The sequence below is a fragment of the Eschrichtius robustus genome, chromosome 10, assembly GCF_028021215.1.
Source record: "Eschrichtius robustus isolate mEscRob2 chromosome 10, mEscRob2.pri, whole genome shotgun sequence".
NCBI classification, from domain to species: domain Eukaryota; kingdom Metazoa; phylum Chordata; class Mammalia; order Artiodactyla; family Eschrichtiidae; genus Eschrichtius; species Eschrichtius robustus.
The window spans coordinates 107,366,592-107,381,041 of NC_090833.1; the positions used below are offsets into that span (position 1 = coordinate 107,366,592).

Genomic DNA, 14,450 nt, shown 5'->3' on the forward strand with positions numbered 1-14,450 from the left:
GTCGGGTGTCATTGAAAGATGATACAAACTGAAAATGTCTTCCTTTTCCCTCCTGTAAAACTGTGGTTTATCTGTTCTGTGCTATGTAGTTTAATATCCACATTTAGAGACCTAAGAGAGCTTGAGGTGGGCCAGAGAAGGAAAATGTAAGTGATTAGAAGGTAAGGGACTGCCCATGATAATAGGCTGAAATGATCAGAATCTTCTATCTGAATAGATGTAGGTGTGGAGCGAGGGTTATTGATTTGGATAAAGGCATGAATATTACTTCATTAGACTAAGTGCATTTTTACCATATTCTGAAATTCCAAGAATCAGAAGGCAATTTAAAGCCTAAAGCTGGCAAATTTAAGATTAGTAAAAGGAAGCACAGGGCAGTAGTGAATGAGGAGAGCTTACAATCCTTATTCTTAAGATAAGCATTCTAAACTGATCTGGGAAGTTTTGTGTTTTTTTTTTTCTTTTAATAATAGCCCAAAGGTCATCATCTTTAAAAATTAGAATAAAATCTTATTATATTTTCATTCTTTTGGAAAGTGTGAAATACTAGCTTGTTCACACATTTAAACCTAAATCTTTGAGCTGTTTTAGAAGCGATATTTAAGACCAATGTTGGAAACTGAACAGAAGTGACCTGCAGTGTGTTGAATGAGGTATTGTGTGGCACAGGCTGATCTATAAGGAAACTGTAACAATTTATCATTTTTGATTTAGGGTGTTTTCAGATTTACTCCAGAGAGCCAACTCATGATTCTGAGTAATCTCAGTACTCAGTGGAACAAGCTTAATCCTAAAGGCTACATTGTCATTCAGTGGTATTTGTCAAGTCCAGCAGAACTAAGTAAGAATGATAGTACCAGAGTAGCAAAAATCCACAGGGATTTTACTTTCTGTTTGATAGCAAAAGGGACCGTGTATATCTGGAGATTCTCTGAAGCTACCTTCCTGGAGCAGCTGTTTCATAGAGAATTTTCCTAACTACCTACAAAAAAGAATGAAAGTTTCAATTCTATCCAAACAAAATAACAAATCAAAATAATTCTTAGCTTTGAGACCCTTTGGTTTGAGGTCATAGCATTATATTCCTTAAAACTGAATAAATAATGCTGTGTCATTTTTTAGGAATTTCTCATCCCTGTGGGGTCTGTGGAAAGAGAAGCTATTGGAAATTTTGATTGTTCTTAGCCTGAAACTTTAGGTTATTATCATTAGCAAGGAAGAGGACTTTTTTTATTTATTTGATGTAAAAGATGTCCAGTTCTTACTCTGTATTAAATAAATTACTCTTAAAACTTTTGGCTTAAGTAGTTTTGAATAAACCTTGGAAAATGTTTGGATAGCAATTTGTCTAAAAATCTCCTTCTAGGGAGTAAAACCTAATGCCTAAGAGTGGGGGCTATAGAGACCATTTGCCTGGGTTTGAATACTGGCCCTGCTACTTACCGCTTATAGAAACTTGGGCACTTAATTTATGTCTTGGATTCCTCATCTGTGGAATGGAATAGTAATAGTTCCTTTTTTTTACAGGATTGTTGTAAGGTAAAGGTTAATGCATGTAAAGTGCTTAGACTAATGCTTGTCTCTTGATAAATGCTTAATAAATACTAGTTTTTTTAAGTTATTATAAATTGTTTACTTCCTCAGCCCAACTCCCAGTTATTTATTTTCTCATTACTTTATATTTGTTAGCATATACTTTTTGATGTTCCCCTTTGTTTTTAATTATGAAAAATTTTGAATGCATACAAAAGTAAAGAGGATATTACAATGGCCCTTCATACACGTATCACCCAGATTCAACGATTATCAATGTTTTCCACACTTTAGTTACACTATATCCCCAAATATACTTTTTTCAGATTCATATTCTTTTTTTTTAATTGAGGAATAATTCAAATCTCAGGTTCATATTCTATGTTTAGACATAACAGTGAAACTCACTCAAGTTTTTTTTAAGATATTAAATACTCTGATCTTAGATCATTTTGTCAGCCTTTTTGGAAAAATGACATCTTTCTTACATAAAAATTATTGATGCACAAGCTTACGATTTTTGTATATTTTCTGTCTAGATTTGTCTTCTGTAGTAGGAAGGATCAGTCTTCCTTTTCTCCTTTTTTAAAATGTGAATTCTCCTTTACAGTCAGAAGAAGAAGTTGCAGAAGGAGAGAAAGAAGTGGATGCTTTGAAGAAAAGTGTAGACTGGGTGTCCGACTGGTCCAGTAGACCTGAGAACATTCCACCTAAGTAAGTCAGTACATGGTTCTTTTCAGTGGACACAGTGCATGTAGTGTGGACCTGCTAATTGCCGAGGTATTTTCAGCAAATGCATTTCTGACACCTGCCTCTGCATTTCTTCCCCCAGGGAGTTCCACTTCAGGCACCCTAAACGTTCCGTTTCCTTAAGCATGAGAAAAAGTGGAGCCATGAAGAAAGGGGGGATTTTCTCTGCAGAATTTCTTAAGGTGTTCATTCCATCTCTCTTCCTTTCCCATGTTTTGGCTTTGGGGCTAGGGTAAGTACTGGTCAGTGCCTGAAGTTTCTTCCATTCATTGTATTCACAGATTTTATTTCCAGCTGTAAGATATACATGAAAGCAGTTTGTGTTGTTGTCCTTTTAATGTTTCAGCGCAAGTGGGGTGAACTTAAAAGAATTATTGAAGTCGATTCATTATTGGTATATAGGGTTCCCCCGCTCTCTGAAAGTAGAGCATGTCTATGAAACCTTCCGTAAGCTGAAATGGTGTAAAGCAAAGAAGCAATTACCTTAGGACACATCTTGCCAACTGATGCACAACATACATCGCGATAAAGCACAGATGCTCACAGATGCAGTTCAAAGCTACGGCAGCTGGATGCTGAGTGTGGTTCCTGGGAGGGAGGCGCTCTCACTGCTCGGAGCGCGCTTCCTCTGTAACAGCTCGCTGCAAAACCAGCGCTGAACACTGTTCACTTTGCGCCTTTTTTTACACAAGTGAAAATCCTCTTCGAATTTCTTTCAGTTATTGAAAACAGGTACTAACATAGGTCTAACCTACATAGCGAAGTAATGAAAAGCAAACTTTCGAAAAGCGGGGGATACCTATCCAATAAGCATTTTTAAGAGTAGAGTTTTTTCTTATTTGAAAATAAGTTGTTCATATGACTTACTACCCTAAATGTTCATTTTAAAGTGAGAGCTCTTCTATATTTGATTTTTCTTTTTGGGTTTTGTTGTTGTTGTTTATAAATTACTCAAGATAAGCTGAGTTTTAAAGTAAATTAATCTTTAGTGTATAAAGTTGGCATTGATGTAAGCATTTCTTTTTCCCAAATGGGAAAATATGCCATTTTATCAAGTAGTCCTTGAGTGCAACTGGAAAGCTGGCTGGGGTCACTACTGTTTTCTCTTTGTATTGACAGCATTTTTCTTTCCTTCTAAAATTGACCCCACATTTACCTGCAATTCGTTAATTTTTCAGGGATGTCTTTTATTTTTTTAAATAGATCTTTATTGGAGTATAATTGCTTCACAGTACTGTGTTAGTTTCTGTTGCACAAGAAAGCGCATCAGCCGTATGCATACATATATCCCCATATCCCCTCCCTCTTGAGCCTCCCTCCCATCGTCCCTATCCCACACCTCTAGGTGGTCACAAAGCACTGATCCCGTCTCCCTGTACTGTGCTGCTGCTTCCCACCAGCCAGCTATTTTACATTCGGCAGTGTATATATGTCAACACTACTCTCACTTTGCCCCAGCTTCCCCTCCCACCCTATGTCCTCAATTCCATTTTCTATGTCTACCTCCTTATTCCTGCTCTGTAACTAGGTTCATCAGTACCATTTTCTTTTTTTTTTAGATTCGATATATATGTGTTAGCATACGGTATTTGTTTTTCTCTTTCTGATGTACTTCACTCTGTATGACAGACTCGCAGGTCCATCCACCTCATTACAAATAACTCAATTTCGTTTAAAAAGAAACTATCCATTCATCTGTTGATGGACATTTAGGTTGGTTCCATATCCTGGCTATTGTAAATAGTGCTGCAGTGAACATTGTGGTACATGTCTCTTTATGAATTATGGTTTTCTCAGGGTGTATGCCCAGTAGTGGGATTGCTGGGTCATATGGTAGTTCTATTTTTAGTTTTTTAAGGAACCTCCATACCGTTCTCCATAGTAGTTGTATCAGTTTACATTCCCACCAACAGTGCAGGAGGGTTCCCTTTTCACCACACCTTTTCCAGCATTTATTGTTTGTAAATTTTTTGATGATGGCCATTCTGACTGGCGTGAGGTGATACCTCATTGTAGTTTTGATTTGCATTTCTCTAATAATTAGTGATGTTGAGCATCTTTTCATGTGCCTTTTGGCGATCTGTATGTCTTCCTTGGTGAAATGTCTATTTAGGTCTTCCACCCATTTTTTAACTGGATTGTTTGTTTTTTTGATATTGAGCTCCATGAGCTGTTTGTATATTTTGGAGATTAATCCTTTGTCTGTTGTTTCATTTGCAAATATTTTCTCCCATTTTGAGGGTTGTCTTTTTGTCTTGTTTATGGTTTCCTTTGCTGTGCAAAAGCTTTTAAGTAAGTCCCATTTGTTTATTTTTGTTTTTATTTCCATTACTCTAGGAGGTGGGTCAAAAAAAATCTTGCTGTGGTTTATGTCAAAGACTGTTTTTCCTATGTTTTCATCTAAGAGTTTTATATAGTGTTTGGTCTTACATTTAGGTCTTTAATCCATTTGGAGTTTATTTTTGTGTATGGTGTTAGGTAGTGTTCTAATTTCATTCTTTTGCATATAGCTGTCCAGTTTTCCCAGCACTGAAGAGGCTGTCTTTTCTCCATTGTATGTTCTTGCCTCCTTTGTTGTAAATTAGGTGCCCATACGTGCATGGGTTTATCTCTGGGCATTTTATCCTGTATCATTGATCTATATTTCTGTTTTTGTGCCAGTACCATACTGTCTTGATTACTGTAGCTTTGTGGTATAGTTTGAAGTTGGGGAGCCTCGTTCCTCCAACTCCATTTTTCTTTCTCAAGATTGCTTTGGCTATTTGGGGTCTTCTGTGTTTCCATACGAATTGTAAGATTTTTTTGTTCTAATTCTGTGAAGAATGCCATTGGTAGTTTGATAGGGATTGCATTGAATCTGTAGATTGCTTTGGGTAGTATAGTCATTTTCACGATATTGATTCTTCCAATCCAAAACATGGTATATTTCTCCGTCTGTTTATGTCATCTTTGATTTCTTTCATCAGTGTTTTATAGTTTTCTGAGTACAAGTCTTTCACCTCCTTAGGCAGGTTTATTCCTAGGTATTTTATTCTTTTTGTTGCAGTGGTAAATGGAAGTGTTTCCTTAATTTCTCTTTCTGATTTTTTGTTGTTGGTGTATAGGAAAGCCAGAGACTTCTGTGCATTAATTTTGTATTCTGCAACCTTACCAAATTCATTGATTAGTTCTAGTAGTTTTCTGGTGGCATCTTTAGGATCTTCTATGTATAGTATCATGTCATCAGCAAACAGTGACAGTTTTACTTCTTCTTTTCCAATTTTTATTCCTTTTATTTCTTTTTCTTCTTTGATTGCTGTGGCTAGGACTTCCAAAACTATGTTGAATAAGAGTGGCGAGAGGGATATCCTTCTCTTGTTCCTGATCTTAGTGGAAATGCTTTCAGTTTTTCACTACTGAGTATGATGGTTGCTGTGGGTTTGTCATATATGGCCTTTATTATGTTGAGGTAGGTTCCCTCTATGCCCGTTTTCTGGAGAGCTTTTATCATAAATGGGTGTTGAATTTTGTCAAAAGCTTTTTCTGCATCTATTGAGATGATCATATGGTTTTTTGTTTTTTTTAAAATATAAAGCAGTGGACTTAAATTATATTTGCATATTCATAGAATCTTGAGAGAGAAAGAATCTTTTTTTTTTTAATTTTTATTTATTTATTTATTTTTGGCTGTGTTGGGTCTTCGTTTCTGTGCGAGGGCTTTCTCTAGTTGCGGCAAGCGGGAGCCACTCTTCATCGCAGTGCGCGGGCCTCTCATTACCGCGGCCTCTCTTGTTGCGGAGCACAGGCTCCAGACGCGCAGGCTCAGCAATTGTGGCTCACGGGCCTAGTTGCTCTGCGGCATGTGGGATCTTCCCAGACCAGGGCTCGAACCCGTGTCCCCTGCATTGGCAGGCAGACTCTCAACAACTGTGCCACCAGGGAAGCCCAGATCATATGGTTTTTATTCCTTAATTTGTTAATGTGATATATCACATTGATTGATTTGCATATACTGAAGAATCCTTGCATCCCTGGGATAAATCCCACTTGATCATGGTGTACGATCCTTTTAATGTGCTGTTGGATTCTGTTTGCTAGTATTTTGTTCAGGATTTTTGCATCTGTGTTCATCAGTGATATTGGTCTATAATTTTCTTTTTTATGATATCTTTTTATGGTTTTGGTATCAGGGTGATGGTGGCTTCGTAGAATGAATTTGGGAGTGTTGCTCCCTCTGCAATTTTTTGGAAGAGTTTGAGAAGGATCGGTGTTAACTCTTCTCTAAATGTTTGATAGAATTCGCCTGTGAAGCCATCTGGTCCTGGACTTTTGTTTGTTGGAAGATTTTTAATTATGGTTTCAATTTCATGACTTGTGATAGGTCTGTTTATATTTTCTAATTCTTCCTGGTTCAGTCTTGGAAAATTGTACCTTTCCAAGAATTTGTCCATTTCTTTATGGTTGTCCATTTTATTGGCATAGAGTTGTTTGTAGTAGTCTCTTATAATCCTTTGTATTTTTGCAGTGTCAGTTGTGATTTCTCCTTTTTCATTTCTAATTTTATTGATTTGCGTCCTCTCCCTTTTTTTCTTGATGAGTCTGGCTAAGGGTTTATCAATTTTGTTCATCTTCTCAAAGAACCAGCTTTTAGTTTTATTGATCTTTGCTATTGTTTTCTTCATTTCTATTTCATTTATTTCTGCTCTGATCTTTATGATTTCTTTCCTTCTACAGACTTCAGGTTTTCTTTGTTCTTCTTTCTCTAGTTGTTGTATAGTGTTAGGTTGTTTATTTGAGATTTTTCTTGTTTCTTGAGGTGAGATTGTATTGCTATAAACTTCCCTCTTAGAACTGCTTTTGCTGCTTCCCATAGGTTTTGGGTCGTTGTGTTTTCATTGTCGTTTGTTTCTATGTATTTTTTTATTTCCTCCTTGATTTCTTCAGTTATCTCTTGGTTATTTACTAGCACACTGTTTAGCCTCCATGTATTTGTATTTTTTACAGTTTTTTTCCTGTAATTGATTTCCAGTCTCATAGCGTTGTGGTCAGAAAAGATGCTTGATGTGATTTCAGTTTTCTTAAATTTTCTGAGGTTTGATTAGTGACCCAAGATGTGATCTATCCTGGAGAATGTTTCACATGCACTTGAGAAGAAAGTGTATTCTGCCACTTTGGGGTGGAATGTTCTATAAATATCAATTAGATCTGTCTGGTCTATTGTGTCATTTAAAGCTTGTGTTTCCGTATTTATTTTCTGCTTGGATGATCTGTCCACTGGTACAAGTGGGGTGTTAAAGTCCCCTACTATTATTGTGTTACTGTCGATTTCTCCTTTCATGGTTGTTAGCATTTGCCTTATGTATTGAGGTGCTCCTATGTTGGGTGCATAAACATTTATAATTGTTATATCTTCTTCTTGGATTGATCCTTTGATCATTATGTAGTGTCCCTCCTTATCTCTTGTAACAGTTTTTATTTTAAAGTCTTATTTTATCTGATACGAGTATTGCTACCCCGGCTTTCTTTTGATTTCCATTTGCATGGAATATCTTTTTCCATCCCTTCACTTTCAGTCTGTATGTGTCCCTAGGTCTGAAGTGGGTCTCTTGTAGACAGCATATATATGCGTCTTGTTTTTGTATCCATTCAGCCAGTCTGTGTCTTTTGGTTGGGCCATTTAATCCATTTACATTCAAGGTTATTATCGATATGTATGTTCCTATTACCATTTTCTTAATTGCTTTGGGTTTGTTTTTGTGGGTCTTTTTCTTTTTTTGTGTTTCCCACTTAGAGAAGTTTCTTTAGCATTTGTTGTAAAGCTGGTTTGGTGGTGCTGAATCCTCTTAGCTTTTGCTTATCTGAAAAGCTTTTGACTTCTCCATCGAATCTGAATGAAATCCTTGCTGGGTAGAGTAATCTTGGTTGTAGGTTTTTCTCTTTCATCATTTTAAGTATATCCTGCCACTACCTTCTTTCTTGCTTGCAGAGTTTCCGCTGAAAAATAAGCTGATAACATTATGGGGATTCCTTTGTATGTTATTTTTTGTTTCTCCCTTGCTGCTTTTAATATTTTTTCTTTGGATTTAATTTTTGTTAATTTGATTAATATGTGTCTTGGTGTGTTTTTCCTAGGGTTTATCCTGTATGGGACTCTCTGTGCTTCCTTGACTTGGGTGACTATTTCCTTTCCCATGTTAGGGAAGTTTTCAACTATAATCTCTTCAAATATTTTCGCAGACCCTCTCTTTCTTTTCTTCTTCTGGGACCCCTATAATTCAAATGTTGGTGTGTTTAGGGTTGTCCCAGAGGTCTCTGAGATTGTTTTCAGTTCTTTTCATTCTTTTTTCTTTATTCCGCTCCTCGGCAGTTATTTCTACCATTTTGCCTTCTAGCTCACTTATTCATTCTTCTGCCTCAGTTATTCTGTTATTGATTCCTTCTAGTGTATTTTTCTTTTCAGTTATTGTGTTGTTCATCTCTTTTTGTTTGTTCTTTAGTTCTCCTAGATCTTTGTTAAACATTTCTTGAATTTTCTCAATCCCTGCCTCCATTCTATTTCTGAGATTCTGGATGATCTTTACTATCATTACTCAGAATTCTTTTTCAGGTAGATTGCCTATTTCCTCTTCATTTATTTGGTCTTGTAGGTTTTTACCTTGCTCCTTCATCTGTGACATATTTTTTTGCTGTCTCTTTTTTTTTTTTTTTTAATGAGTTAGGATTGTGTTCCTGTCTTACTGGTTGTTTGGCCTGAGGCTTCCAACACTGGAGTTTGTAGGCTATTGGGTAGAGCTGGTTCTTGGTGCTGAGATGAGGAACTCCATGAGACCTCACTCTGATGAATATTCCCTGGGATCTGAGGTTCTCTGTTAGTCCAGTGGTTTGGACTCGGATCTCCCACCCCAGGAGCTTCGGCCTGACCCCAGGCTCGTGAACCAAGATCCCGCAAGCCGCTGGTTCACTTTGGGGTTCTCCTGTCTCCTTGGGCATCAGAGTCCCCCACCAGCAGCCGGCAGGCGCCCTAGTTGTGGGGAGACTCCAACTCCGTGTCTTCCCACACCGACATCTTGACTTCTCCAGGGGTGTCTTTTAAATTCTTCTTTTTTTCTTGATTTGAACAATTGAGGAAATATAGTTTTGAAATATTTTAGGAGTTAAACACTTGTGGTTAAATATTTTTAAGACATATCTGCTATTCTCTTTGAGCATGCCCAGTGGGTCCTTTTCTGTATATAATGTGCAGAAGAAGTACAGCATCTCTTACCTTCCCTTTAAGGAGCTCAGCATATGGGAGAGATGTTCACAGTAATGAACTTGGAAACATATGTGACTTTCCCACACACACCTCCTGTCTTTCTGGGTGCCTGATCTGCTTTTGTGAGGGTGAGGACAGTGATGGCACACAGCAAAACAGGGAGTATGTGAGAATGCTGTATGGGGTAGGAGTTCACATTCCCCTGCAGCACTGACTGCACAGTAGTTCGTTTGCCCTCAAGAGGTTGGTGGGCTTTTGTACCTTGGAGGATCTCTTCCTTTTATGAATTTTCAGACTGTTTCTATTGCTGGTGTAAGTGTAACTGTTGTTATAGATGAATGTAGAAAAAAAAAAAGGATTCTAAAAAGTAAAGTTGGTTTTATTACGTTGGGGTGTGGGGCTGGTTCCATCTTTTCCTTAACTTCCCTTCTGCTTCTGTTATATAAGGGTCAAACACTTGCTTGGCATGGGAAAGTAATATAAGGCCCTAATCCTTAAGAGTTAAACTGTTAGTAAGGGCATTTTAAAGCACTGGCAGCTTTGTAATTTGGTATATTACTGTATTTTGTATCTGAAATATCAGTAGAATTTTTTGTCTACCACAGCGGACCATCTCAAAGGAGGTTGGCTCTGCTTTACTCTTTGGAGGGATCTGTTCTCTCTGGCTTGGCTTTGTCTAATCACTGGCCCAGTGATGTCCAGTCCTGCCCAGTGAGTAAACATATAAAACCAGTTTAGCTGGCTGATGACTAGCTTTAAGTAAGTCAGTGATGATTTCAGGGTGTTAAGGAACTGTACACATGGACCTTTAGAGCCTTATACAATGGCTGAAAATTTTCATTTGTACGTACAGTTCAGCCTGTGGACAAGTTGGTAGAGAACTGTTGAAACAGATGAAACATGGTATACTGTGTTTCCTTTCAGCATCTACATTGGAAAACGACTCAGCACGCCTTCTGCCAGCACCTACTGAGGGAAAAGAAGAGCCCCTGGGAAAGCGTGTGACTTGTGAAGTGGTGTATTGTCACAGTAGTTTATTTGAACTTGAGACCATTGTAAGCATGACCCAGCCTACACCCTATTTTTACATATCCAAGTTCCAGTAACTCTCAAATCCAGTATTTTATTCAAACTCTGTTGAGGCATTTTACTAACCTCATTCCCTTTTTGGCCTGTAAAACACTTTAGAATTTCCTAACAGAGTTTACTGTTGTTTAGAAATTTGCAAGGGCTTCTTTTCTGCAAATGCCACCAGCAGATTATAATTTTGTCAACAATGCTGTTGTCTCCTTTTAGTACCACCAGACTTAGACCTGCATCATTCATGGTATAAATTTTACTCTTGCAAGATAACTCCCATCTTTCTCTTAAAGCAAGACCAGGTTAGCAAATGATATAAAAGCTTTGATGTTTTTTTTTTTTTTCAAGACAAAGGCAAGCTTCTCTAAGCTTGAATTTATAGTTATTAAAAAAGAAAACAAAAACAAACAAAATAGGACACAAGAAAAAAAAATATCCTGGGCAATAAAAAATTATTTTAAACCAGCTTTGGAGCCACTTTTTGTCTAAGCCTCTTAATGGCGCCTTTTTATTTGTAGGAGGCAAGCTATGTAAGTGATAGGTATAAAATAGAAGAACTAGAATACATCAGCAGATTTTAATACTAGTATGTTATAATGGTGTCTTTTCTATGGTGTAGAATCTTTATTTCTGGTAAGGAATGTCTCAGGCCTAGAAATCTATGAAATTGCTTTGGGGACCTCTGTGTGTGTGTTTGGTATTTTTATGTTATTAGCTGCATGTGAATTTTTCATGACTTTGAATTTTTTTCTTTCTTTTTTTATTTTTTCCTAAGAGGCTTTGGAATGAGTTCCAATTTGTGGTATAAATACAGGCTTCTTGTTTTAGGAAGCATCACTTACACTCTGAAGCCTTTAAACTCTGAAGATAATTGTTTCAGAGTTATTTCAAGCACTCGGGCAACTTTGAAAACCAGACATGGGTTGTGGGAACAGTTGACAGAGTTCTGAAGAGATGCCATTGGTTTTCTTCTGCTCTCTCCCTTTCTCATGTTTACTGTACAACCTGCCCAAGGCGATTTCTGTGATTGTGCAGGCGCTAGCCATTTCCTTCTCCTGTAGCCATCTTTTCAGTTATGTTCAACTCCTGAAGTTCCAGAACACTCAACAACTTCCTCTTATGATATACTTTTTGGTTCATTTCTCAAATGTGAAGCTTTAGGACCAAATTGTTAGAAAGCAACAGATTTACCAGTCATTTCAAGTAGGTTTATTAGCTTTCTGAACACACAGCATGATTCTGAAGGATACTATTATATGTTTTATATATAAATAATTACTGTTTATGGTATAAGCATTGAATATTTAGAGAACCATTGTTAATTTGAAGGCTAGCAATCTATTCAGTAAATAAGGAGTATCAGGTTGACTTGAATAAAAGCACTCTGACCACCAGGTTTGCTAGTTTGCAGAAACTCTCTGAGTCTTTTCTCTCTCACATGAAGTTTTGTAAAGTTGATGTGTTATAGTGGAAAATAACATACATATTAAACAAAAAAATTAATTTCTGACTCTCTTTTTTCAAGAATGTAGCTGGCTGTCTTTAAGAAAGATGATATATCCAAATAGTCTTCTGAATTCTTTGACTATGTTTTTCTTTCTAGATTTTGGTGTCTAAATAATTTTGGACATTTTTTTATTATTCCTTGTTTCTATCTTATTCACAAATCTGACAACACTTGACTTGCCTTCTGTAACCTATTTATTTCAAGTCTTCATATTTCTTTGGGAAGAAAGTCAATCTGCTGGCCCGCTGACTTTGAAAAGCCTGAATAAAGTTGGAAAAGCCGGTAAAGTTAGGAGAACCAAAGAGCTAAACTGTTCTAATATACAATTTGTATTACAGTTGGTATCATGGGAGGGAAAAGTAAAATTATACTTAAAGAAAAGCAGCTTTTTACAGGCAACACATTACTTACTCTCTTTTGAAATTCCGTAGTAATCCTGTCAGGTGTGTGGCTGAATTTGGGTATATTTGTGGTTTCTTTCCAACATTGAAAATAAATTTAGTCCTGCCCTTTTTCTTAAAATAGCTGTGAAATTTTGGACTATTCCTTAAAACATGAATACATGATGACAGTAGAACTTAATCATAGGATGAAATCATGCAGTATTTATTGATAACCCTAACATCTGGGGTAAATGTTTATGTTCCTACCCAGATTTGTGTTGAATGGAAACAGATTATGTGATTGGAAAGGAGAATTCGACAGTTAACAGTTGACATTTTTAAGATTGTTTAGAAAGCTTTACACCTGTTTACAATTTGAGGACGAAAAGGCAGTCTTCATTTTTCTTACGTTTGATGAAAACTGGCTTAAGATATTTGTAAATATAATCAAGAGCAGAACTGCACAAACTTGCACATGGAAAAGTGCAGCAAGTTACTTTGATTGCAGTAAAAACATCTACTATTCTAAAAAATGAAAACTGAAGACTTAGATGAATTTTCAAGTGAACCAGTTGTTGAAATTATCGGAATTAACTAAGCCAAAGTGATTATGCATTCTTCATCTATTTAGTTAGCACTTTGTATCATTATATACAGTTTACAATCCATGTATAACTTGTAGCTACAAACATTTTGTGCCATTAAAGCTCTCACAAAACTCTGTCAGTACGTTATTTTATGTCCCGTGTGTTGCCTGGGAGTTCAGGGGAAAGGAGGCCTTAACCTGTCTACGTACACGTTTTCCATAGTTGAGTTCCTCAAATCCTAGAGGACCTGCCAGTGTGCCAATGACATAGGCGTGGACGATATTCCTGCCCTCCTGAGGCTGCCACACTCGGGGGACATCCACCACACGATGTAATTATTCATCGTGTATGAGGTACAATGGGGCCATAACCATCAGAGCATTTGTTCTGCCAGAGGGCATCAGGGCTCACAGAGGAGGGGGTCTATTGAAGGATGAGTAAGTGTTCAACAAATGCAAAAAGGAATTACAAGCATGCCTGCAGCTGACACATGTGAAAATACATTCCGGAAATAACGAAGCTCACTGTGGCTGGAAAACAACGGTGGGTAGAGAGGACACTGAAAATGTAGTGAAGTGTTGAACCAAACTGAAGTTTACATGCCCTCGGGGGTTGAACTTATTTGGATAGTCATTGGGTTACTTTTGAGGGGTTTATTTAAAGCAGGGAAATGCTTGAAGACTTAAGTTGTAGATGGTTATGAAAGAGTGAAGCAAAGAGAACCAGAGGCCAGGAGACCTGTGAGTTCTCTGAGGAAGGAATAGGAGCCTGCCCTCAGCTGTAACGCTAGGGATGGGAAAGGTGGGCCGGGGTAGATTTGGGAGACAAAGCCGAGTCAATGGTAAGGAGATGGTTGAGAAAGGAAGAAGGCATGTGACATTAATGTGACGATGCCATTAACTGAGAAAGTGAGAACCAGAGGAGGAATGGAGTGGTAGGGGGAGAGAAAGATGATTTCAACTTTGAATACATTTGACCTGGTTTGAACATAACCAGCAGACACTTCTTAAATAGAACTAGAACTCAGGAGAAAAGTCTGGAGTGGAAATGGAAACACTGAGACACGCATGTGTATTATATTTGAAGATTTGGCCATGAGGACAGATGAGAGAAGTCGGCAAAGTAGTGGGGAAGGGCAGCATTTGAAGACTGAGCAGAAGAGAAGCTGGAAAAGGTGAGTGATGTAAATAGTGTGGTAGGAGAACCACTCCTCCCCAAAAAGAGGTGGTAACCAATCCTGTCCAATTTAGTGGTTAAAGAGGGTGAATTGAAGGGTAGCTTTTGAACTGGGCAGTTGAATCACTGCTGATCTTTGCAAGAGCGTTTCTGTCGGAGCAAAAGAGGGGTCCCAGGTTAAGCTGAATTGGGTCAATGAA

At 37.5% G+C, this 14,450-nt stretch overlaps 1 protein-coding gene across 1 annotated transcript in view; it reads left to right on the plus strand.

Annotated features, from left to right (window-relative positions):
• Nucleotides 1-13,206, plus strand: part of BNIP3L (BCL2 interacting protein 3 like) — a 28,675-nt gene extending 15,469 nt beyond the window's left edge. Inside the window, exons 4-6 of the mRNA XM_068552912.1 lie at nt 2,144-2,247; nt 2,366-2,515; nt 10,442-13,206. Coding sequence (XP_068409013.1) covers nt 2,144-2,247; nt 2,366-2,515; nt 10,442-10,490 — 303 coding nt within the window. The 3' untranslated portion in view covers nt 10,491-13,206. The remainder of the gene's footprint in view (nt 1-2,143; nt 2,248-2,365; nt 2,516-10,441) is intronic.
• Nucleotides 13,207-14,450: the final 1,244 nt, after the last annotated feature.